Below are 25,090 nucleotides of genomic sequence, written 5' to 3' on the forward strand. Positions count from 1 at the left end.
AGAAAAAGGAGGAGGAAGATGAGAAGACTTGCAGTCCTATGTACAGCCAAAAAAATCATGTGGCAAATAGCACTGTGACTCAGCTGCTAACATTGTTCCATACTATTTCTGTAGCATTTGTAACACTTCTCCAAATTTTTATGGTATTAGGACACTGCCAAATAATGAGCATTGTATCACTGTGTTGATTCTTAGATTGCCAGCACGCACTGTCGAGCAGAGTGGCTTTATCTAATGGATCAGGTACTTGTATTAAAGAGAGTGTATTTGGTTTTTAAAAAGCCAGTCAATCCCATAAACTTGCTTTCCCTTCACCATCTCTCCTGCAGCAACAGGACTCACAAAGACATCTTTCTGACTGGGAAGAGATGGGTGGAATCCTGCAGCAGGTCATGTCCTACAGTTTGATTTTTCAATTAAAAGATCAATGTCACTATTCATAGATTATATTTGCAACTGGACAAATTACATAAATTCAGGCCAAATATTCTGCTTCAATGTCAAAAATATAACATAAAGACAGGAACTTTATTGCAGATGCTATGGAAGAGCAGAGGGCTGGCAAAATTCTGGGCCAAAGCACAGCACTTGGATGTTAACTTAGCAGCCAAGGCCCTCCATTCCTGATTTCCCTCCCTTTTGTGTTAATGGGGAAGATAAAGGCAGCCTTATTTCTTATTGTGCTTAAAGCTGCAGGGTTTCCAGGAAAGCAATCTAAGCTAGTTTATCAGTTGCTTACATTAAAAAAATAAACCACAAAATTTAAAGTACTGTGGCAAATGTCTATTCTCTACCAACTCAGAAATAAAAAGCAAAATAACAGAAATGTAAAAGATCTTTACCAATAAAAGTTACAAAGGATTTGGTAAGAGAGTTCCACATGGAAAACAGACTCAAAAGCCACTGGGAGTGCAGCCTTAAGAGCTCTAATAGATTTCCTAATCCTGGGAACCCTCTGTAGGTTATTACTAAACAGCATTTGTTGATAGACTGAGACTTTGAGATGACCTGTGATGTAAAGGTTGGGTCTGAATTATACGTTGCAAGGGATGGTATTTTGTCTTTCTGAGTGGATCTGTATCTGTTTAAAAGCAACACTTCTTTTCATTAAGCAGAGGCGGCCCAGGCCATGAACTATGCACAGACAGTTTACATTACATGTGCGGAAGCAATCAACACTGGCAATATACATGACGTATGTAAAAGAAGTTGGAATTAATTTTTTTCCAGTGTATTAAAAAATAATAATATGGCAGTATCAACAAACACTCAACCTATTTCAGCCAGAGCAGAAGGCCACAGCTATAGGGCAAATGGAACTGATCAATATATTAGCCTACAGCAACACCCCCTCAGTGTACGGCTGTATGTTTGCAAGGCTCGGAAGATTAAATTGTCTGTGAAAGGTTTCTGCACTCCTACTCTAAAGGAGATACCCAGAATCCTGTTAACAAGCATCAGGCTGAAGCCAACTTACGTATTAACAAGGGCTGACTTAAAAGCCTGGCACAACAGTGAACAAGAAAGCCCCTTGCAACAGAAATGCTGTGTTTTAGTAAGAAATCAGTGCCCTGCCAGGACTAACTTGACAAATATGGTTATCGGTGGCACACGGAAATAGTTGCAAAGCAGCTGTTAATCAGGGAAACACATCACAGAACGCTGATGCCAGCACTCGGGAAAAATGCAAGGGGCTAATTATGAAGCCATATATCTCAGTAAGGAGGCACCGCTGCCGCCCGGCGGGCCCGGGACGAGCCGTGTCCGCGCCGCGCTCTGCACCCCGGCACTGCCGCGGAGCTGCACTTGTGCTCGTGAGGGAATGAGCTGCGGGCCAGCCGGGGGAGCAGGAACGCTTCAAAGCTCGTGTGATTTCACTGAGATTTAAATGAACACGTACAGAACCCCAGGAATTATTTCGGTTGAGATATAACCTAGAAACGTACAAAGTTCGGCAGATCTCAAAGTTGGATGGAGAAAAGTTTAAAAATGCTGTAACAACAATGGCAAAGCCCTTATGTAAAACAGTGAGGGGGGAAAAAAATAGAGTTGAAAGCAAGATTCATGGGAGGCAGAAAAGCAAGATTCATGGGAACAAAGGCAAGGAAGAAACATACTTAGAGCCATATCTGAGATGAAGAACCTGGAACTAAGAGACTACAGAATAGCAGCCAAAAAAAAGAAAAAACCAAAACACCAAACAAATAAACACACACACACACACACACACACACACACACACAAAAAAAAAAGCCACAGAAAATCCCACCCAAAAACCAAAAAAAAAAAAAAAAAAAAAAAAAAAAAAAAAAGCCAAACCAAGGGGAAAAAAAAAAACCACAAAAAAAGGGGAAATCCTAGGTGCTCAGAACTTGGACTATGAGTGACACCTAACTCAGCAGCACCCACATGAAGGGTAAGGAAACTGACCCTGGCCATGTCCCTGTCATGGGTCCCACTCAGCCTGGAGAAAACGAGGCTCGGGGGAAACCTTTTTGCTCCCTACAACTCTCAGTCAGGAGGTTGTAGCCAGGCGGGATTTGGGAACTTCTCCCACAAAACAAGCGACAGGACAAAACATAGTCTTAAACTGCATCTGGGGAGGTTCAGGTTGGACACCAGGAAGAATTTGTTCACAGGGTGATTGGACATTCGAAGGGGCTGCCCGGGGAGGCGGTCAGAGAAAGCCCGGACGCGGCTCTCAGTGCGGTGGTGTAGTTAACAGGGCAGTGCTGGGTCACAGGCCGCACTCCACGATCCCGCAGGTCTTTCCAAGCCGACCCTGTGAGGGCGAGGCCCCGCGGCCCCGGGGCTCCCTCACGGCCGCCGCGGCCCCGCGGCTCCCTCACGGCTCGCCGGCCGCGCGCGCGGACCCCGCGCGCCCCCTGGCGGCAGCGCCGCCGCCGCGCTCCCGCCGTCAGAGCCCCAAATTAAGTGTTTTCACTCAGTGGAAATGAAATGTTTTGCAAGATGAAACAGAAAGAAAATTGAGGTTTTAGGTAATTACTAGTTGGCATTTACATATCACAGGCTGGTTCAACACCTATTCATTTTCCTCTTTTATTTTCAATTTTTTAAAATTGCTCATTAAAACGAACACATGACAGGGACGGGGGGAAAAATTGCTCTTCCTCTTTTTCCTGAGGACTACAAAATCCAGATCTACTTTAAATACATTTATCTATAATTATCACATACAAAAAAGCCTTACTTAATTTACATGAATAGGGTGACCAAAAAAAAAATTTAAAAAAATTATGAAAGCCAGGAAAAAACGCATGTGAGCTGTCAGTGTGTTGTGCCTGCGGAGTGCCGGGGCCAGGCTGGAGCGAGCAGCGATGGAGCAGCTGAGATCCCCGGTGTTCTGCCACCCCGCTGCCATCCATCCCACCCTGCAGCTCAGCTGGCACACCGCGCTCTCGGCTGCCTTCCTCCCCTTCAGCACACTCTCCCCTCATCTCTGCTATTCCCACTACAAAGAAGTGACTCCACACAGTCCCTGCTTTCAACTTCTTTGTTCCAGGAGCTACTCCACACTTCCTCCAGCTGCTCCTGAAGGCGTGACCTTTCCACCTCCTTCATTCACACAGAATGAGTCTTTCCTCACATAACCTCACCACTTCCAGGGATCCTGCTCTGCAGCTCCAATCACGCTTACACGCTCTCAGCTCGGTGCATTCTCCGCTCAGGTTCCCTTTGTTCAATTAAATACGTCTATCCCATGCAAAGCCCTTCATTTTCCTGCACCCTTCAGCTTTTCCCTTAATTTCAACCTTGTGAAAGTCTCATTTAACCCCACACAATGCATTTTAGGATACAATTTGTATGAAAAATGCTATATAAAATAAAGTTTTATTGTATCATATGTTAAGGACATAAAACATCCCGGATAGAAGTGTACAGGAGCTGACATGATAGACTAATATATTTTAAGGTCTATTGTGTAAATATGTATTTAGGGAATTCTAAAGCATGGTATTATTGACCCAAGTCTCTCTTAAAACACATTGATATATGGAGTAAAAACCCTTATGAAAAGTAGCAACTTCATCTGTGCAGTAGTCACCTTTCAAAGTGAAATATTTGTCATCTTCATTTTTTTATAATTCAATTGAGAACACAGTGGACATCTTGACAAAATTCCTGTCTTTTTAAGAGGAATAATATTCAGCTAAACTTACATGCATAAATCTAAAAGGAACCAGAAAGTTTTACATGTACATTAAAAGAAATATATAATAACTATTTTAATTTGCAGAGAAAATGTGCTAGATAGGTATTTTTTTACTTCAGAAATACACCTGCAAATGAAACTTCATAACATCAGGCTTAACACAATAAAAACTGTTACAGGGAAGTGATAAATGCTGGAAAAACAAGAAATATGAGCAGAAGAGCAAACTAAATGTATTAAACTGATAATGCAGCCATAATAAATTTAACCAGTGAGCAGCATGAACCTTTTTTCTAGAGTTCTAACATTTTAACTTTTTATTGAAGAGAAATCACGTCACTTTCGGAGGGAAAATAAACTTTAAAAATCCCTTTTTGTGCTTCTGCCTAAGCTGAAGCTGCAGGCTGCCTGCATCGCCAGTACCACCAAAGAAGGAATTGCAGCAAGATGAGCAGGGTGGGGTGCGGGGGTATCGCCTGCAGTCCAACTGGCAGCAATCATTTGAAGTTGTGTTTACACGAGGAGGGTGGGACAGGGACTGAGAGCCGAGCTGTGTCTCACGGCGCAGGTGACAGAGCTGGAGAGCCACGACAAGGTCACCAAACGGACCCCACGGGACCCATGAGAGACGCCAGGCAGGCGCTCAAAGCTCAGGAAAGAGAATCAGCTTTTTATCACTTTCCATGACAGTACCCAATTTCCACAACTTGCTTCTCTCCCTCTTGCAGGAGGAAGCTTAGGGATCACTGGGGCCGTGCTGTAAAATTAATGCTGTTTGAGCTCAGTCTCTCCAAAGGAATGCGGCAACCTAGTGCCCAAGATGCTCACTACAGCACAACTAGGGCCAGACCCTGGCTCCACAACTGAAAAAAATGTGTGATCCAGGTTCCAGGGCAGCAGATGACAGCATCTCCAACTCTCACCTTCCTCACTCCTCTCTCTCTATCCCTGTTGCCATCACTGCAGAGCTCGAACACAGCAGCTTTCAAAAGAAATCCCTTTCACCCTGTTCCCTTCACATGTGTAGAATGTAAAAACCAATGAAGCTGTAATTTATTACATTTTCATTCTTTTAACTGCAGGGCAGACAAGGACTGCAGGACATTCATTCACATGATAGGGAGCTGGAGAATGATGTGGGGATAGAAGTCTGTGTCACACCTAACAATTGTGCCCCACTACTTAAAATCACTATTGAATGGGAGACTCCAGAAAGCTGAATCAAGCAGAGATGCACCAGAACACGAGCACTGTTCACACTTACTCAGATCCTTCTAATTCCACAGTCAAGGGACTGGACAAAACCAGTAATACATTGGTTTAGATTTAGTCCAAGAGGATTGAAAGTAGAACCCATCTGCAGAAGAAGCTATAAAGATGTTTTAGACTGAAAAGACTCAAATGACAAGAAAAAACAGCAAGTTACTATTCCTCAAACCTCCTATTTCAAGAACCCCATTTCACAGAATTTTTAAATCATAGGAAATGTAGAATAGAGAAGGAATTTTTTCTTTTGGCAATAAACCCCCAAACAATTAGGGCTGAAGTTGGGGGGCTGTGATGACATTAGGACAAGGAAGATCTGAAGGACAGAATAAATATAGGAGATACTGGAGGAAACTATCTGATCATCAGAATCTAACACACAAAAGGTTTCATGTTGAAAACATTAAAGAAGCTGGAAATCGTGACAGGTGCACAATAAATCATGCAAACCCCAGCAGTTGGGAAGAAACAGCAAAAGGAGACGGACTTAAAATACTGTAAGACCTTTTTGTAAATTTATTTCTTTACTTAGAGCTCTTTGGGACAAAAATGGTCTATTTCCTCTGCATTTGCACAGTGCCTGGTGCTGGTCTGCAAGTGGCCTCCTTAACATTTATTACAACACAAATAATAATAAAGACTGAGCAGACCATGCACTTTGTTCCTGCTGTTAATTGCCCCATTAAGGGAAAAACGAAGTAAGGGGCAAGAAGCCTGATTGGCCAGAGCTGCCCCGTCTGTGGGGACTGCAAGTGGAATAATTTTATAGATTCAAAAGCAGCTGCGTCCCTTGTCTTTGTCCAGTTCTCAGCAGAAGGGAGCTCCCATCACACAATTCCTCCTGCAAATCCAGCAACTTGCATGACCAGCCCCAAAAGCAACTGAGCTTCCTTGTCAATTCTTAGGTTGCTTCCTCTATAACAGGGGTGAAACACAGTAAAATAGCAAACATAAGGAACATTTCCATGGTAGCTGTCCAGACCATAAATATTCTGCAAACAATGGGCCCACTTCATTTTCCCCTGGGGTCAATCTGGCATTGTTCATGGATGTTACATTCACTGCTTAAAGAAACAAAGCACAGAAGTGTCAGGACACATCCAGGATGCTGCTCAACCTATACAGCACTGTGCATATCAAAAAATTTTGTGTACCAGAAAATCCAGCGTACTGATCATCTACTCTTCTTTCTCACAACACCTGAGTAAGATCCCACCATCCTAAACCGAGTTAAAACATGCAAGAGAATTAATTCTATGGAGAATTAAACTGACGTCTGTGTGCTTGTCCCAAATTCCTACACAAAAATTTGGGTCCAGAGCAGGAAGGCCTGAAAAATCAGAGACAGTTCAAAACAGCACTTCTACTGGGTTTTATTTTTCTTAAACCTTGGCACAGCCAGCACATGTCAGGGACTATTATAATTATGCTCTTTATGTGCTGAAAAATTAATAAACAATTACTCACTTCAGGAAAAAAAAAGAAAGCAGCCATTTCCTTGACAAATGCTGCAGAAAGCATCAACAATCTCTCTGAAATCTGGGTCCACAGCAGGGAATTAACACCAAGGGAGGAACGGCCACTGCTGCTATAGACTGGAACGACTGGAAACCCGAGGCTGTAATGCAGTTTTCAGGAGCCTGCACCTGATCCAAAGGAGCTACAAAGCATTTTTATATCTTTGTAACAGAAAAAAAAAAGTACGTTCAGTCTTTAATGCTGCTTTGGCTCAAGTACAGATCGGTCAATCAATTTCTATCAAGCCACAGAGTCCAAAATTCAGTGTTTGAAATGCACTAGTTTCAATCCCTCTAGGGCCAAAAGGGCTTCTACACTGCCTTCGTGGCTGGAAAACCTCTGCTGTGGTAGGAAGTCAAGCTCACCTTCCCGGGAAACCATGAGAAAGATAAAAAAAACCCACTTTCCTGAATAAATGAATGAGACAGCAAACATCTGGGACCTTGATAAATTCTCATAGAAATTTATTTACAGCCTAAATTTTGACTAAAATCTGCCATTCAGTAAGTTCCTCACTAAAATACTGGCAAGTACTGTATTAACTTCCTTGAGAATCCATAGGGAACTTGGCACACTTGCACTGAAGGGCCTCCAATATTCTTTTAAAAATTAAATAAGCTAAATAAATCCCATATATCCCTTCTTAAGCAGACCCACACTACAGTCTTCTCCCCACCTTAAATCAATGGTAACCCAATTCAAATGCCTTAGAGCTCTGTCTGAGAACTAGTGGAGAGATCAACGCTTTTTATCTTAAGGATTATGGATCACTCCCTGGGTGACTAACACACCCAGCAGCCCATTAGAACCACCACAAAGGGCAGCTGCTCCTCCTCCCACCCCTCTGACTTGAGAAAGCAGCATATAAAACTTCACCCCTTCACGTTGCAGTTCTTTGCCTGCCTGCCTGCCTTGTTTCATACTCTAAACACACCAAGATTTATTAACCTTTACAGTAAAAACAAATAAAATGATGATGAAGTAAAAACACTGTGATGTAAGGGCTGCAGCTAGCACCGTTTATCTGTGGAAATCCAATTAGTGCTCAAGTGGCAGAGATACCTGGAAAAGTGCTCACAATCGAATCAAAAAAAGATACAAAAACATTAACCTGATGGCTAAAAACTCCACATTTAAACATTTAAAGTAATAAGGGTGCTTTTATTGAGTATTTTCTATATTTCATTAGGTCCCAAATTGACGAGGAACCCCAGAGATGCATTTCCTGGGCTTTTGGATCCTTAGATCCAATGCTTGACTTTGTTGCTGGTGTTGTAAAACACAGAGAGTGTTTCTTGCTAGAACAGCAAACTTCTTTTGCAGTAGAAACTACAGCAACAACTGCACATCCAGGAAATGCTGGAAAGCCTACGAGGATATTCTTTGATCTGAGACATTCATCCTGTACTCACCATGATGTGAGCAGAAATGTTGTTGCTGTTGTCTGAATTACTTCTGCATGTAGGAATATCTGAATTTACCCACACTGTTGTGATCTACCAGAAACAACTTCCCTCAAAGCCATGGCCCCTGTCCCTTGGCTGAGAAAGGGGCCACACTGATGAGATGGTTGCTGGAAAGAAAAGTACCCACTGCACACCTTGATGGGCTCGGAAAAGGAGATGCAAACGGAATAAATAGATCAGGCAAGCCCCCAGCAGCAGGGCCCTCAGATTAGGTCTGATTACAAGACTTACAGAAAAAGCACACAGCACAACATCCCTGCTGTGCCCTCTGAATACTGTGACTCTGCTGCTTTCTGCCAGCATTAAAGTCACTTAAATTTATTAAAAGAGGAATCAGGAGAGAGTCACTGTCAATGAACAGAAGAGCAAACTTCTGAGTAAGAAGCTCTCTAAAAGCACAGAAGCGGAGTCAATAATATTTCACAATTTTGGGAACATCTAATAGAACCTTCCCCACAGGTTAGCTTATGGCAGAACATTGCAATTGCCCCCAGCACAGATTTCTGTGCACTGCTCTTAGGCTGCACAGAGGAGCTGAATATACACATCCTGAACTAACTGCATTAAATGCAAAATAAAATGCACTGAAATTCCATTCCAAGGTGAATTAACTGCGTTAAAAGGAGCAAACGTCCTTATAGTTTATACAGAAAAATAGGTTTTATTTTGTATTTTTCCATCTATTCTTAAAAGTCCAAAGTCTTTATCACCTTCGCAGGGATATTTCACGACACATCACTGTCAGGATTTTTACTTAATGCTAATCCTTCACTTACTTTCTTTGTAATATGAATCCATTGCTCAGAAATAAATGTAAGACTCAAGAATATCATATGAACAACTTGAGCTGTACTGGGTACCAGAAAAATAGTTATTTCCTGACTTTACTGTTTCCCTGGGCTGCCACTCCAACTCAAATATTCTGAACAGACTGGCCATATTTGTGGTATTGCCTTTCTGCAGAGAATATTCATGAATTAGCTTTCATATGCCACAGAGTGCAACTTGTCTTTAGGGAGAAATTTCTACATCTCTTTAACTTTTGTGCTTGTAGCAAATTACAAAGAGGAATATGATACCCAGAATTTGAATGGTGAAATATAAATGCTTATAAAATGTTTAACATAAAAAAATTGAAGAAAAAAATCCTGTATCAAACAGATCCAACACAGCAACATTTAGATTCCCCTCCTCTCCATCCCCTGTAACCAACAGGGTGAAAATCAGTGGTGAGAGACCTCCTGCTCTTGTCTGGAGTATAAAGAGTCCTGGTTTATTATTCTGCATTTGCATGTGGCAGCAAATGTGTAAATGTTTTAATAATACAAAAATCCCAATAGAGTGGAGGAGGAGGATATGAAAGAAAGAAATACAAGGACATTTACCTTCTTGAGAGTGAGATAGAAAGGAAAAGAGAGAAGGAAGATGACATGATAAGGGACAAAGCAAGCTTTTCTGGGGTATATCTGGAAAAAGCTAAAAGAGAAATCATTAGGAAGCCCATAGTGCATCTACAATGATACAGTGTGGATCAATTCATTTAACACTGCCCTGTACATTTACAGAAAAGTACTTTTGATATAATAAAGGTTCATAAACACACAGAAATTGGGTTAGACCTGTTTCAAATTCCTGCCAAACAATGGTTCAGAAAAATGAAGCTCTATTTTAATTAGCTCGACTCAAGAGTGATTTGATAACAGCAGATGCTGTCTGGATGCTTTCAGCTTGATGGGCTCCACATACATGAACTTAAGAGTGGCTTTGATGCAATTAGGTATCTCTCTCCCCTTTAACATGTGTTAAGCTGAACCAATGGCTTGTGTCTATTTAATGTCTTGAACTAGAGGGATATTGACACTCCTCATCATTCTTCTCCAAAAGAGAGGAGCTAAAGTGAAGAGAAGCGGCTTATTTGGGGCTTACCCACAGTTCCAGCAACTTGAGGACAGAGAGGAACAGGCATCAGTTCACTGCTCATAATGTAATATCAAGATCTTAACATTAGGTCTGTTTCTACCAAAAAACAGATTTCCTGGCATGTCATATTTACAGGCTTGGTTAGTCCCAGTCAAAAAACCTGCCCTGTCAATTGCTGCTTCAACTCATGTCCTTTTCTGTAAAAACAAGAAGTATTCAATACTAGTTCCATACATCCCTTTCAGTCCTATATTCCAAAAGATACTCCATAGACACACTGCACCATTAGAGTGATTTCCATGCAGTCATGGTACTGCTGTCCACTGCTTCCTTTTAGAGACAACTTCTACTCCTGGATATATTTGTGCATTGACACCTTAGAGGCCCCTTTCCCTTTCTGAAGAGATGTACCTACCTCACTCTGCAGCCAGAAAGCACAGGCATTAGCTAAAGGACACATGCAACATAGGAGCTGCTTTAATGCATCAGGGACAAGGCTAATAGGAGGTCTTGATTTGTTAATTATCTGTCAGTTTGTCACAGCTGGGCTGCAAGGAGTGGGTGAGGGGGAATCTTCCTGCTTGGTTCTTTCTCTAAATGCTGAATTAGGCTGTCAAAACCTTCATCCCACCACAAGATGCTGTGAAAAGAAGAGCCAGACTATCCTTTTCTTCCTCCTTTACCCAGCAGGATATGCTGCTTCAGATGTCCTACCCTCCCACCATGACTGCAGAAATGTATATTGCATATAGAAAATGACCTTCACACCACCACACCGTGCCCCATTTAGTCAAGGGACATTAGCAGACCTGAGCAGGATAAATCAGAGAGGAAATCCCAGTGCCAGGGGAGCACACAGGAGGCATTTATTTCATAAGGAGCCCTAAAATTGCTACCTGCTTGAATCAGCAATTTCCAAGCAGGGTTTTGGAAGGCAGAAGGCCTGGCCCCTGTGAGAGTAGACAGATAGATATATATGGAGTTACAGAGATAAAAAGGTGGAGTAGTGTCAAGATTCCCTTTCTTCTTACATCTCTGCCCCACGTAATCCTCTAAGTAGGGGGAAAAGTTCAGGCTGTGAAATGGGATAATGTATGGAATACCCCCATGGAGACAAAGCTAGTAAAGCAGAAAGCAGGCTGTGATACAGCAGTAGAATTTACCATAAATGCTTATACCTCCTAAATCCAGCTAAACATGGCTGTTAAGCCATGAGAGCCCAGGGAGATCCCCACCCACTCCTCTGCTTTCCCTGCAGGCCACGTCCAGAGCATCCCATCACTCGAGTCCTTTCCTCAGCAGGATTATGAAAAATCCCCTGCAGGAGCTTCCCACATCCAAGAGACACACCCCTTCCTACCACCAGCGACGCTGCGCCCTTGCAGGTGTGGGAGGCTTGCGGTTTATTCCCTTTCACAGGGGCACTGCCTGCTCGAGGTATTCAGGTCTGCCTTTGTACAGGTGATCAGAGCTACAAACTCACCAGAACTGGACACAACGACCATGAACATTCCTCATTTCAACAGTTCAAAAAAGGTGTCTTAACATTTGTATATTTTACACATAGGACCCGAGGAGCACATACATATGGTCAGCACACAAGTCGAATTCTCAGAACAGTTTTCTTCTGTGCACCATCTCCTATAGTTGGAAAAACTGGTGCTTTTCATCTTTTGATCATTTTCTAGTCCGATCCACCCATCACTATACAGCACACCAGCTGAAAGGACAGAAGAAAACCCACAGCTTCCTTGATTATTTAGTCCTGAGCACTAAACTAATGATACATTTTGCACAGACAGTCCTACCTTCCCCAGGTGGGGTCTATTGAGAAATCCACTGGGGACAAAATAACTGTCTCTGTTTCATCAGGTGAAGTGAATAGATCCATTTCAGGCAATATTTCCAGAACTTAACCCCAGAAAATAAAATTTGCTAAAGCACTACTTCTCAAAATTTATGCAAGCTTGACTCCCTTTTTCACTCATTTATTGTGGTGGCTCATCCCACATTCCTCAGCTGAGATGGCATCAAGTTCCTTCAGGAAAATAAGAGTTACTGAAGTAAATGCTACCTCTTCAAACTAGGAGGAACAGAGCCCCAAATAGTAATTACAAGTAGAAAGCTGTTTACTGGAGAGTGACTTTGTGATTTCCTTTGAAGCCTTTGCATCCCTTTGGAGTTCTAACCTAAGTTTGAGAAATTCTGCTTTAAGGAACTATAAAGAGACACAGCACTGGTGATGACAGTGTGATGACACAGCATTGCTCCCCACCCTACACCTACATAAGAGTTCAGGAGCAATTTCCCAGCAGGTCCTGGTGGCACCAGCCCCTCTGCCCCACAGTGATACAGGCTCCTGGGTGCTGGGGTGATGCTGGAGATAACAACCCAGCAGCATTGATAATACAACCAATGCAGCAGTCAGCATTAATTATCCCAAACTACTATAGGGCAAGGCCTGTGTTTCTTAAAACATCTGTCTCTCAATCTTCTGGTCTTTAATAAAATCACCCTCCCAGCCATAGGGTGTAACTGGAATTGTACATACACATGTGCATGCAAAAACAAATACATAACGAGACATTCAGGTCCTCATTAAAAAATGGAATAAATAAGAATTCACTAAGGAATTCTGCCCAGGTCTGACTTCCAGATCTGGTTTTGCTGCATTCTTGCCCACAGCCTGAAGAGCTCTGGGTGCCTCCCTCTCCAGCTGCACCATCCTCTTCAAATTCAGACTTCTTGCACCTATAATTACTAGGTGCTCTGTGCCAGGCTCCTTTAATTAACCAACCCAACTCTTCTCCCTTTGGGATCAGACTAAGCTCTTTTTTATTAGATCCATCATTAGCTCCATCAGTATCTAGGCCTGAACACGATACCTTACACCACTCCACGAGTGGGGCTGTAGGGTGCAAATGACCTCCAAAGCACCTGCCTGCAGGAGAGGCAAGAAAAGCAAGGCTATGAACCCAGGAAAAGTGGCATGAGGGGTGGATACAACACCTTCCAAATTTTAAGTACATCAGCAAAAACAACACAGCTCAAAATCTTCAGGAAAATGCATTGTATGTGGGGACCTCGGTGTTCCTGTTAGGTGCTTCTGCAGTGCAGAAGGTGGTTCAATCCATAGAGCAGAGGAGCAGGAACAGAATAAATCTCCTTATTTGTCATTACACTGGAGCCAACCTTCTGATTTTCAGGGCTTCAAGAAAGGGCCAAGCATTCCTGGAGTGCACTACCTCCCCAAGCCTCACTCTCTCCAACTGACAGTCTTACCAACTTTCATTCTCTGAAGCTGTTTCACCTACAGCTGTTTCTGGTTTTTTTCACAGAAAAAACCAAAATGTCAAAGTGCGCCCTGGCCTTTTGGGGACCCTGAGATGTTCTGTACGAAGTGCTCGTGCACGTGGTAGGGAGAGAACAGCAGGTGGAAAGCAGGAGAGCTGGTAGTGCCCTGGGATTTCTTGGGACAGGCGGTCACTGCAGCTGCACAGCCTGACTTCCCCAGAGAGTTTTCTCAAGGAGAAGCCAGCCATCGATCTCGGGACACACAACTTCCAGGACCGTTCCTTATCTCAGAACAGCTTCTGCCACGAATTCCTGAATGCGCTTTAATGTTTAAATTATTAAATGCATTAATGTATTTACATTATTCAAGTCGTATGTGCATTTTTCTAAGATAATTTATGTATAAGAGCTTGAATGTCCATGACTGTTAATGTCTACAACCCTTCCTGTTCATTATTGATTCTGGAAGGAAAAAAAAAAAGGCAGTGTTTTAATGCCTTATTTTTAATGTATTAAGAGTCTGAATAAGTGCATTCTCTTTTTTCTTTTGTAATTTCATAATTTAAGTAGTGCATTTATTAAACTGACACAGTATGAATTGTGGTGAAGTCTGGCACAGGTCCATGCTGCCAACGCAGCCCAACCGACCATCACGCTACTCTGCAAATCAAGCACAAGCTCAGCTCCTCTTACTCCAGCTTCTACTCCCTACCTGAAATCAGAAGGGACGCAGACTATAAAGTCTTTTTAAAACACATTTTCTTTGCTATTTACATGGCTTTTCTCTGACATCTCCTTTTAAGTTGGTGGATTTTTTGTATGTTATTGATGAATCATTTGAATGCAAACCTGAATTTTCAATGAGTTTTGACACACATAGTACAGCTTAAAAATGTCTACAGTACCTTTTAATCCCTGTAGTTCCCAAGCTCTTAAGAAATCTAAACCGAATATAATTTTGTTTCTAGACCAGAGTTGTCACATCATAAATCCAAAAATTTGCTCACAGGTTAATGTTCACAGGCAAATTACATACAGAAATCAGGTTATCGCCACTGCTGAAACACAGTCACTTCCAGAGCAGAATGCAGAGCTATTCAGCAGTAGCTGCCCATCCTGTGTGGCATTTTGGGACACGAATGCTACAGCAGGCAACAGAAACTGCAAGGAAAAAAGTCAGCTAACACACAACAGAGCCACCTCCACTCACTCCACCCACACTTAAATGCTGTGTATGGACATGCACTTTATATATAAATTATGTGTAAATGCCTTGGATGTTTATAGCCAAAAATACTACTTCCAAAGTCCAGTTTTTACTGCCACACAAATCCACTGCCAGCCGAGCCTACACAGAGCAACAGTGACACCCGATGGCTTTCAGCTTAACCTTGGGACACAATTCCCTGGGAGGAGAATCCAGGGGCTCCATTCCCTCTGCCGACGTGGTGGCCCCAACTCCAATCACCTATCAGAGCAACTCATCAAGGAGCTGAGCTGCAGAGAGATAAAACTTGCTGTACGTAGGCACTGTATGTAATTAAGAGTGTGCATAAGTTTCACAGTACATTCTGCATAATTACAGCCCTGCCTGGCACCGCTGCCAGTGCGAGCATGAACACACACGCACACACATAATGTATGCACAATATTGTGCATATGGACTTGGGAAAAGACAGGGAACAGTGAAAGTTGCTGGCTGTTGTTTTAAGAGCTGACTCTGCCATTTCTAAGGTTAAGTTTGTGTTTTTTTGCTACTCATTACCATTCTTTAACTGTTACAATTTATATCAGCATATAATGTTAAATAATTACAGGGAGCGGAGCTCACTCTAGCGAGGATATAAATGCGCTGTGGGATTCTACAGATTTAAACAAATAACACTCACAGCAGGGGGTGAGCAGATGAATTAGCATTAATATCCTGCCTGGGAGATCCCAGTGCAGTGTTATGGCTTAAATACAGATCTTTTCTGTAACAGTCAATATGACAGCTACTACCAATACAGCCCAGCACATCCACCAGTCAATATACAGCTGCAGCTGAAAGAATGCCCTCATAATAATCCATACAGCAGCCAGTTAAAATAAATAATTTCCCTTTAACAGTCCATATCGCAGCCAACTGCATTAAAACCTTCCCTTTTAAGGTCTATACAATAGTCAGCTAAATGGAAAAATTGGCATCCTTCTTGGCAGCTTCAGAGGGAAGTCAGGCACGGAATGGGTGAGAGACTGAGCTCTCCTCGGGTCTCCTGGGACTGAGGGGCGTCCCCCTGTGTCCTGGGGGGGAATCCTGCTCTGCTGCTGTCACAGCTTCAGTGAGAGGACAATTTTAGCCTCCAAAGCCACTGCTTCACTGTCTTTCACAAGCAAGTACATTTACTTTAAAACGATAAAGACCAAAAGCTATTTCTTTCCTGACAGGAATAAGGAATCAGACCACAGCTGGCCAGCAGTAGCCAGCACACAGATGTGTGTTTCCTCAGAGTTAAGATGATGTGCTTTCTCTAGCACTTTAACCACTAGAGAGATATCCCATCTCAGCCTAAAAGCAGAACCCAAAGCTCTCTGTTTTAAATCAGTAGCTGCTTTTTCACTCTCTAACAAGAAGCAACAGGCTGAGGTAGGCTGAGAGTCTGCCTCCCTTGGACTGCAGCACAGCCCTTCATTGTGCAACAGCAATTGCAAAAGACCATAATATAAATCATGACAGACATGGTTACAAAGCACCCAAATCTGAGAACTGAACTGGAGGAAAACCCATGGCCATGACAAATTCTGTCACAAGGCCACTTCACACTTACAGTCAAATCTTTATCCTGGTACCACTCTACTGGTAAATCCACACTTGAGATTAACTGACCTGCAAAACAAACCTGCAGAACTTCAACAAATTACAATACTTCTTGAGGCAAATTAAGAAGTAAAACACAAAAAAAAAGTCATAAAGCACTTAATACTGAGCTTAGAGTTTAAAAACTGCTGTACAAGCAGTGATAAATCTCTAGAAAATTAAATGTGTAATTATTTTCATATTTTCCATACTGCTACAAGATTTTACCAATAGAGAATTTTGGCACTAAAATAGTATACTTGCTACCTTGCTTTAAATGAAAGGAGATAGATGACAATTTTGTTAGAAATAGAAATGATAAAGCAGGAGTTGCATTTATTTTTTAAAACTCCACAAATTCAAAACATCTGACTGCTTCCTTTTTAAGAAACTTGTCCCTTCGGGTATATATTAAAAAACATAAACATAAACCAGGGGCCTACAATCCCACCAGATGTTTAGCACCTGGAGCCTTTTCAAGCAATTGATTAATAAAGTAATTTTTTTTCAGGTAACAGGAAAAAATTGTGTCTAAAATCTTTCACATTTTCAATGCTGTAATTCTACTTCAGATTTGAAGGGAAGACAGCAGCAACAAACTCATTACAGCTTATAGCCTCCCAAATTAAAAATAAATACACACCACCCCTACTCCAGAAGTCATGGTTTGAAGCTTTGACCATATTTTGCAAAATGACAGTTATTAAAAACAACAAACATGCATCACTGTGAGTCATCTGGTTTCCAACTTCTGAGTCAAAAGGGGCTGATTCCACACAAACTGAAACCTGGCTCTCCGAGGACTCGCATGTCTAACGATTTGTATCTCTGCACCACAGCTTCAGAACAGGATGTGGAAGAAAAGAATGAAAAGGAGGGAGAAAGGGGAGGGGAGGGGAAGAGAAAAAAACACTTTTTACTGGTCCCAGTGTCACTGCAAATAAAGACCACGTCAAGATTTAAACCATAATAATGGAAAGGCTATAAGGTCCCTGCTATAATGTTTCCTCTGATATTCCCTTTCATAAATGTTCTCTTTATGCTGCATGCTTGGCAATAATACATGTAACGTTTGTGAGCCAGCCCGCTGGGGAAGCTGCAGCATATGAAGCCTCACACAGCACACATCAGAAGCCAGGCAGTTCATTTACCAGTTCCACAACTTTCCTTCACTCACCCATCATCTTCAGGAGAAGGCAACAAACCTGAGGAGACAGCTCATATAAAGCAACCTCCAAATATGTTTGGCTGGAAAGAGATGTGTGTGTGCCAATGCATGGACACGCAGCTGCCTCCTCCTCCAGGGGGAACCTTCCTGAGTTCCCACTCCTGCAAGGACAGGCAGGACCCCAAACCCACCCACAGCCCTGCCTGGGATCGGTGCCACCTGAGCTTCCTCTTGGCACACAGGGGAAGGAGCCATTCCCTTCAGGGAGCTCAGCTCTGCTTCCCGGAAGGAATGGCCTTCAGCAGCCTAAGGCACCCGCGTGCCTGGAGGGGAAGTCAGCACCACCCAGAAGAATTTCGGCTGGAATCCCATGGGGCACCAGTACTGAACTTCCCAAGGGACCTGATTCCTCTACTTTGAGGCCTACTGGGTGTTTGGCAGCTGAGCATTAGACTGGAAGCTAAATCCATCTTTATGGAATTGTGGCAACCTGAGTCAAGAAAGGGGTTTTCAAAAACACAGTGTTGGGGGGCCGGGGGCAGGCTCATCTCAGTCTTGTCTGTAATTCTCAATCACTGCACAGAAAGTATTTATATCCTGTTGGCAGCATGTGCAACCAATGCGACTCCCTGTGTCAGAGCTGTCAATTATGGGCTTGACTTATGAGGAAAGATTAAATGAGCTAAATATGTAGAGCTTGGCTAAGAGATCAGGATGGGGGTGGGGGGAAGGAGAAATGATGTGATAACTGTCTGCAAACATCTGAGGGGTGCAGATGCTTAAGGAGGAAAGGAAACACTTAGGATGGCACACAAAACAAACAGAAGCAAGCTGGAAGACACAGGAAATTCTCACTGTATAGCTGGGAATCTCCATTGCAGCAAGATGTCCTCTACTGTTGAACTGTATCCCAAGGAATACCGTCACTCAGGCCATTCAGATGCCTGACAAAACACCACAACACTGACAGCCAAGGAGAATTCTGCTATAACCAGAAGATGAAACAAGTAGCGTAAAGAAGTGGCACTTATTGTGAGAGCCCTCTCTTGCTTCTCTCCAGCTGTAAAATCATTTTACTAAAAAGCCATGCATATTTGCTTTGTTATTTTTCCAGACTGACACTTGTGGAAGTGTGTTACAGGGTGACAGCTGGGAAGAGGACACGGTTTGTACAATGTAACAGAGAGAGGTGCTATGTAAATGTGCACACAAAACAAACACAAATAAACAAACCCAAAAATTGTCAGGCTGTTTGCAAAGATTTGCAATGCAAGTGACATATGGAGAAATACAAGAAATACGAAAAGCAGTGAAAATTCCTTCTAAAGTATGATGGTTAGGGACTCCAAATCCAAGATTTACACCAGCTCTCAACTTCCTGGTTTGGCAAATCTTGGTTGTGAAGGTGCTGACATCAGAAGAATCTGAAGAATGTACTCCTGTGTGCTGTAGAGAAAGTTCTTTCAGGTTCTTGAATATTCTGCCTTTTGTGCCCCTGCTACCTCATTTTAATGTGATGAACATATCTGAGGCACAACAAAGATGCCCCAGACATGGCAAATGTTTTCAAACAGCATGATCTCCCAGGTAAAAGTAGGAGAAGAAGACCAAGAAGGAAGGAGGAAGGCAAGAAATGAGGGAAGTTATCCCACACAGGCAGCTATAATCTCATATGGATCCCAGGCTGATTCCAGACTGGTTTTGATTGCAGTAGCAATGACTGCAGTGCCTGGGCAGAAGGAGTCCAATTCTCTGGTGGTGTTAGAGGCAGGAGAGGAATTAACAATCTCTGGCAACATTTTTCAGAGTAGGAATTTAATACTGTGGAGTCAAGAGGCACTCCAAAGAACAAGTTCCTCCACAAAGTTATTTCAAGAAGCTAAAAACAGAGTCAGTCACTCTGGTGAGGTTCCTCAGCTGGTCCCTCCTCTCCTCAAGCACACAGAACTGTGGGCAATTGCTGCCCTCTACAAGCTGCTCTGCACATAGCAAAGCTCCCACATCTGGAGCAGGAATGATGCCTGCATCCCACCTTGATCCCACAGCATTCCCAGGGCAGGTACCTCTCTGCTGTGCCCCCCTGCCATCAGCTGGGGTGCACACAGCAAAGTGCTCCCAATCCTCCTGCCAGCTGAGCAAAGCAGGACATGAGCTGTAAAATACTGTTTGTAGGTGTAGCACATTCAGACCCTGAAAACATCACACGAACACAAAAATTTGGTTTTTTCCAGGGGAAAATACCAAGTGTTAAGTATTTCCTAACTGTGTGCCAGTGTGTTTTTCCAGTGTCTCAAAGCATTGTAACTTCCATTTTACCTTCAGTGAGAGACCTGGGATCTCTGGAAGTCAAATCATACCTAATATTATAGAAGACTCTAACGTAACTCCCTGAACTTTATTTTCCTTGTGTGTTCATAAAGAACAACTTAGTGTATTACAACTATTTTATAACCATTTTAAAAGTCTTCTGGCCAGTGATGCTGGTTTGCCTGAAAAGCAAGTAGAAATTGCTTTCAGAGCTTTCCTGCACAAGTGCACAAAAAAGATCATGAGGTACCAAGTCATGCCCCTGTCAGTGACAGACTGTCCCTGTCCTGGGTGTGCTGCCTCATCCACCACTCTGAAGTGTCATTTAAACTTTTCCACTGAGCTCAAATGGGCAGTTTAACTTGGTATGACAGTGTTTCTTTAACTATGCTCAGTGAGTCAAATTGCATCTGTGTGCTTGGAGCACATTAATATATTTCTCTAAATCAACAGAGTAAAAGGAATCGACAGATTAAGCAAGTGCACTTTGCATGAACGACAAAAGAAGTCAATAAACACCCAGAAGAAAGAGAGAAAAACAGACAAAACCCAATAATCTTGAACTTATCAGAAGGTCAAACACAAGAGAGCTCTGCTTAGTAAACCACAGAGCTCTCTTTGCAGCAAACCAAAGGTTATTGTGCATGGCAGTCACACACCCCTGACTCCTTGCTCATGGCCCAATAAACCCAAAATCTGCAGAGGAATTGCCCTCCACAGCCTGGTGGAACTGCTGGCCAGCACCTGCAGGGCCTCCCCAAACCATCTGCAGCACCAGCACACACGAGGCTCCTGCCCGGGCGGAAGGTCCTGGAGCTGAGGTCTCTCTCCCACTCCTGCTGACAGCGGTAAATTACCCTGACTAATGTTTCCCTGGGGGCTGTAAGTTAGTTGCCTACTGACTCTGGCTGTCTGGAAATCCCCTCTGGATAGATTTACCTTTAGAGAATCATTCAGTGTACGCCACCACTAGGAACAAACCCATTGTGGCAGACGGAAAATTTGTACAGTAAATAGGTATAAATCTTGTCTTAAACAACAAAGGGTGGGGAAATGGAAAACAAAGTGTGGTGGGGAGTAACATTAACTAATATGAACCCCAACAAGCTCTCTCAAATCTTGTGACATAAATCTGTAGCCTCTCCTCATTCCAACCACTCATGGTTTTGTTCAAATGGTAAAGACAACAGTATTTGTTAGACTCAGTCTCCAGTAACTTCTAGTGACAACAGTTAGAGCTAAAAGTAAAATCTCAATTGCAAAGCTCCTTTCTCAGAAACCTAAATGAAATTTTCTGTACTCACACTCTACTTGAAAGGAAGCTTAACAGAACAGATAAGGTGTAAAATGAGACAATAAACCAGGAAGGATTTAATAATTCTACTGTCTGTCACTCACTGCAATGTACCATCTGATGTTTGCACAAAAAGGGGAGTTAAAAGTGCTCTGACCATTATCCTGACCCTTAAATATTTGAAAATCAATTCAACAAAGGGTGGGGAAAAGCCACGAGGGCTCCAGCACATTCCAACAAACTCTACACTAATTGCTATAGAGGCAGCAGTAATTCTTGTTAACTTGTACCTTTCGACAGCCTGTAAAAACAGGAATAAAATGTCCACATTTCAGTGTTAACTGCTCTCCTCTGCAGCAAGAAACAGAAAGAAACAGAACATGCTAAAAATAAAAGAAGAAAAATTAAATAATCTGCAAAAGAATCCTGACCCAGGGATTCTGTAATTTAGTGAGCAACCAAGAGAGTGTTTTATATTTACAACCATACTTTCATATTTACAACTAGTACTTCTTCCAGATACCAAGCAGCAGCTAGGGAATGAATGTGTTTTGTGACAGAAAAAAAAACCCAAACAAACAAACAGCACATCAAAAGGTCTCACTGACAACTCTCCTTCCTTAGGTTCTCCCTCCAGCCCAGGTTCCAATTGGAGACTCTTCCAGGCACAACCTTCAGAGCTGTAATTTAGGCTACAGCAAGTTGGGCAGAAAGCAAAGGCCAACAGCAAAAACATTCAAGGTCTTGAAAACACCTCAAAAGCAGCACAGGATGGTTAAAAAGCTACAAGACTCTGCTAGCAATGAAACAGAACAAGCTAAACAGATGATTTGAATACATTCTGGAGAAACATTAGACCAAGGAAACAGATTCCTGATGTAAAGGGCATTTTCTACTGGTTTAACCTCACAGAAAGAGTTTGTCCTATGTAGTTACATCCTTTGCACATCCAGGACTTTGAGTGGCTGTAAAAAGACAAACCTATTCCAATTCCACAAGTGTTCAGAGGCTTATCAGAGGTGGCTGCTCCAAGCAGCAGGGGATGCAGCAGTGCTCTCTGATAAGCCGGGCTCAAGGAGAAGCTGATCCCGCGCTGGCGATGACAAACGTGGCTGTAAACAGCAGCAGAGCGAGATGCTGACACTCTGTGAACACAAGGTTACACTTCCCACTAGGAGCTACACGGCAGATTTTAATGGGCCACGACCGACAGCGGGGGAAATGAGTGTCCGCTGTGCTGCAGGAATTATGGCTGTGCCAGCCCTCCCACCCCTGCCACTGCCACTGCCACTGTCACTGCTCTGACACAGTGACCTCCTGCTGGGGAGGGCTCTTCAGCTGGGACTCCTTACTGTAAGGACACTGGCTAACTCAGGGGACTAATGGCATGAGTGTGGAGTCTGTTATCTCCAGTTTTGTTGGCTCAGAATATCAAAAGTGACTGGGAGAAAGAGCAGTTTGGATTGTGACATGAGTTTGTAGGGCTGCATTCTGAAGGCCTCTGAAGGGCCATAAACAATCACAAGGTGCCCTGGAGGACCCAAATGCAGGACACAATGTGATGTGTCAGACTGCTACAGGACCTTGGAGAATGCTGAAGTCCTTGTGCAAACAGCTAGGTATCCTGGCTTCTCCTGGGGTCCTGTTGAAAGCAGCAGGCTGTAGGCAGGGGTACAGGGTAGGCAGAAGTCAGTGTCCCTGTGCACAGGGCAAGATGCTGCATTTAGCACCTTGCGGGATAGTGTCCAGTAGAATCACAAATCCAGTACAAAACCAGCTTGAGACTGTAACAACAGTCTGTCTGCTGATACAATGCAAAGTGTTTCAATTCTACTGCTTTCTCATTCTTGTGTGCTACTGTGATCCAAACAGGTCAGTCCTGTGAAGCACTGAATCCTTCCACTCACCAATAAAGTCAAACAGGGTGAGGGGGTGCAGAGCAGGAGTTGGTCATGAGACTCTTTCCTCCCTCTCTGGACTCTCCAGCTGCTCACCACCAAAGGTGAAGTCCAGGATGACGCCCCCAGCACAGAGCCCCCCATGGAGCCCACTGCTGGATCTGTGCCAGGGCTCTCTGGTGTTTCCGTAAACACTTTTATGACACGGCACCATGTGCCTCGGGTCTGGTTTATGGGCCAGGATCTCCTGCCTGTGTGGAAGGGAGCCTGCACGATCCTGGCCACAGGGAAGCCACAGCAGGATGGTGGAAGTCAGGTCATCTGGCTCACAGACCTCAACTGCTCATTTAATAAGGCATCTACAGAGGAGCAGATGGAAGCAATACTGACTCCTAAACAAATGTGAACTCCTAAACAGATGTGACAAAGACTGTAAGAGTTTATTATTTTTTAAAAGTTAATGAAAAAATAAGAAGGAAATCTCCACCTTTCAGAGGGCTCTAATTAGCTCACGTGCCAGACTCACCATCGTAAGAATAAAGTTTATCTTGGAGTTCTTTAAGTGTATAAATAATTTTATGTTGTAAGAATTTCCACCCAAACAGAAAGATATTCAATTGCTATACACTTCCTCTGAGCAATTCTGCAGTCATATATACAGTAAGAAATTAATTATATCTAAGGTAATGTTAGAATCTGCCTTGAGAAAGAACAAGCTGTTGACCAGCACAACTTTTCTCAGTTCACAGTCTTTACTCACATCTCTCTTTTTTAAAAAATCATCTCCTAGGTTCTCTAGGTCAGAGTTACTTGGTAAAAATACTTTGATGTGGCCAGTGTCAGAAGTACTTGAGTGTTCTTCCTGCAAATAGCTATGATCAACAAATGAAAGCAGCAGAAGAAATTTTGGCTGACTGGATGGAAGGAAGGATGGAAGGATGGAAGGATGGAAGGATGGAAGGATGGAAGGATGGAAGGATGGAAGGAAGGAAGGAAGGAAGGAAGGAAGGAAGGAAGGAAGGAAGGAAGGAAGGAAGGAAGGAAGGAAGGAAGGAAGGAAGGAAGGAAGGAAGGAAGGAAGGAAGGAAGGAAGGAAGGAAGGAAGGAAGGAAGGAAGGAAGGAAGGAAGGAAGGAAGGAAGGAAGGAAGGAAGGAAGGAAGGAAGGAAGGAAGGAAGGAAGGAAGGAAGGAAGGAAGGAAGGAAGGAAGGAAGGAAGGAAGGAAGGAAACCCCAAGGTTGTAAAATCCACATACTGCAGCTCCAGGAGTAGTGGCTCACTTCCCACTCTGCATCACCATAAAAGAGCAAACAAAACAGGGTTCTCTGAGTTATCCTCATACTCAAAAAATCCCAGGGCCCTTTCCAAAATGCTTCTAGAGTAAAAACATTGGATTACATGCACTGCCAGCTGACAAACATTTCTAAGCTCACTCTGAGTGCCTCTGAATATAAAGACAGCTTGAATGAGGTCTCTGAGCAGCAGAGGGGTTTTTGTAAGAGTACAGCACATGAATCTGTTGTACAGGGCATTCCTCAGACTCTTTCCTAAAGAGGCTCTGGACAAGAGCACATCCTGAGACAGGCCACGGCCCAGGTGACCCACATCTAACCCAGGCTCACTGGAGGTGGTGGCCACAGCTCAGAATTCAGAGGTGTGAACAGCATGGCCACCCGAGGCAGTTTACACCGTTTCCACAGAGCACCAACTCCTCAGAAAAGCAAAACAAAGGCTGGAAAATGATGCGGCAAAGAGAACAACTCATGTGTTATCAACAAGGAATTCTCTGGTGCTTCTCGGGGAACTTACCAGCGGCTCCCGAGACGCGGCGTTCTCAGTCGCAGGGCAGGAGCCAGCCTGTGAAGCAGAAAAAGAGTGAGGTCACATTGCCACCCGATGGGCACCGCCAGAAACGCTCATCCTGTGAGCAGCATTCAGGCAGGCACATTT

General features: G+C 43.3%; 1 protein-coding gene across 1 annotated transcript in view; it reads right to left on the bottom strand.

Moving 5' to 3' along the window:
- Positions 1-25,090, bottom strand: part of PEX14 (peroxisomal biogenesis factor 14) — a 66,290-nt gene that overhangs the window by 37,639 nt on the left and 3,561 nt on the right. The window contains exon 2 of the mRNA XM_030963867.1: positions 24,950-24,997. Coding sequence (XP_030819727.1) covers positions 24,950-24,997 — 48 coding nt within the window. The remainder of the gene's footprint in view (positions 1-24,949; positions 24,998-25,090) is intronic.

The sequence above is a fragment of the Camarhynchus parvulus genome, chromosome 21 (assembly GCF_901933205.1).
Source record: "Camarhynchus parvulus chromosome 21, STF_HiC, whole genome shotgun sequence".
In the NCBI taxonomy this organism is placed as follows: domain Eukaryota; kingdom Metazoa; phylum Chordata; class Aves; order Passeriformes; family Thraupidae; genus Camarhynchus; species Camarhynchus parvulus.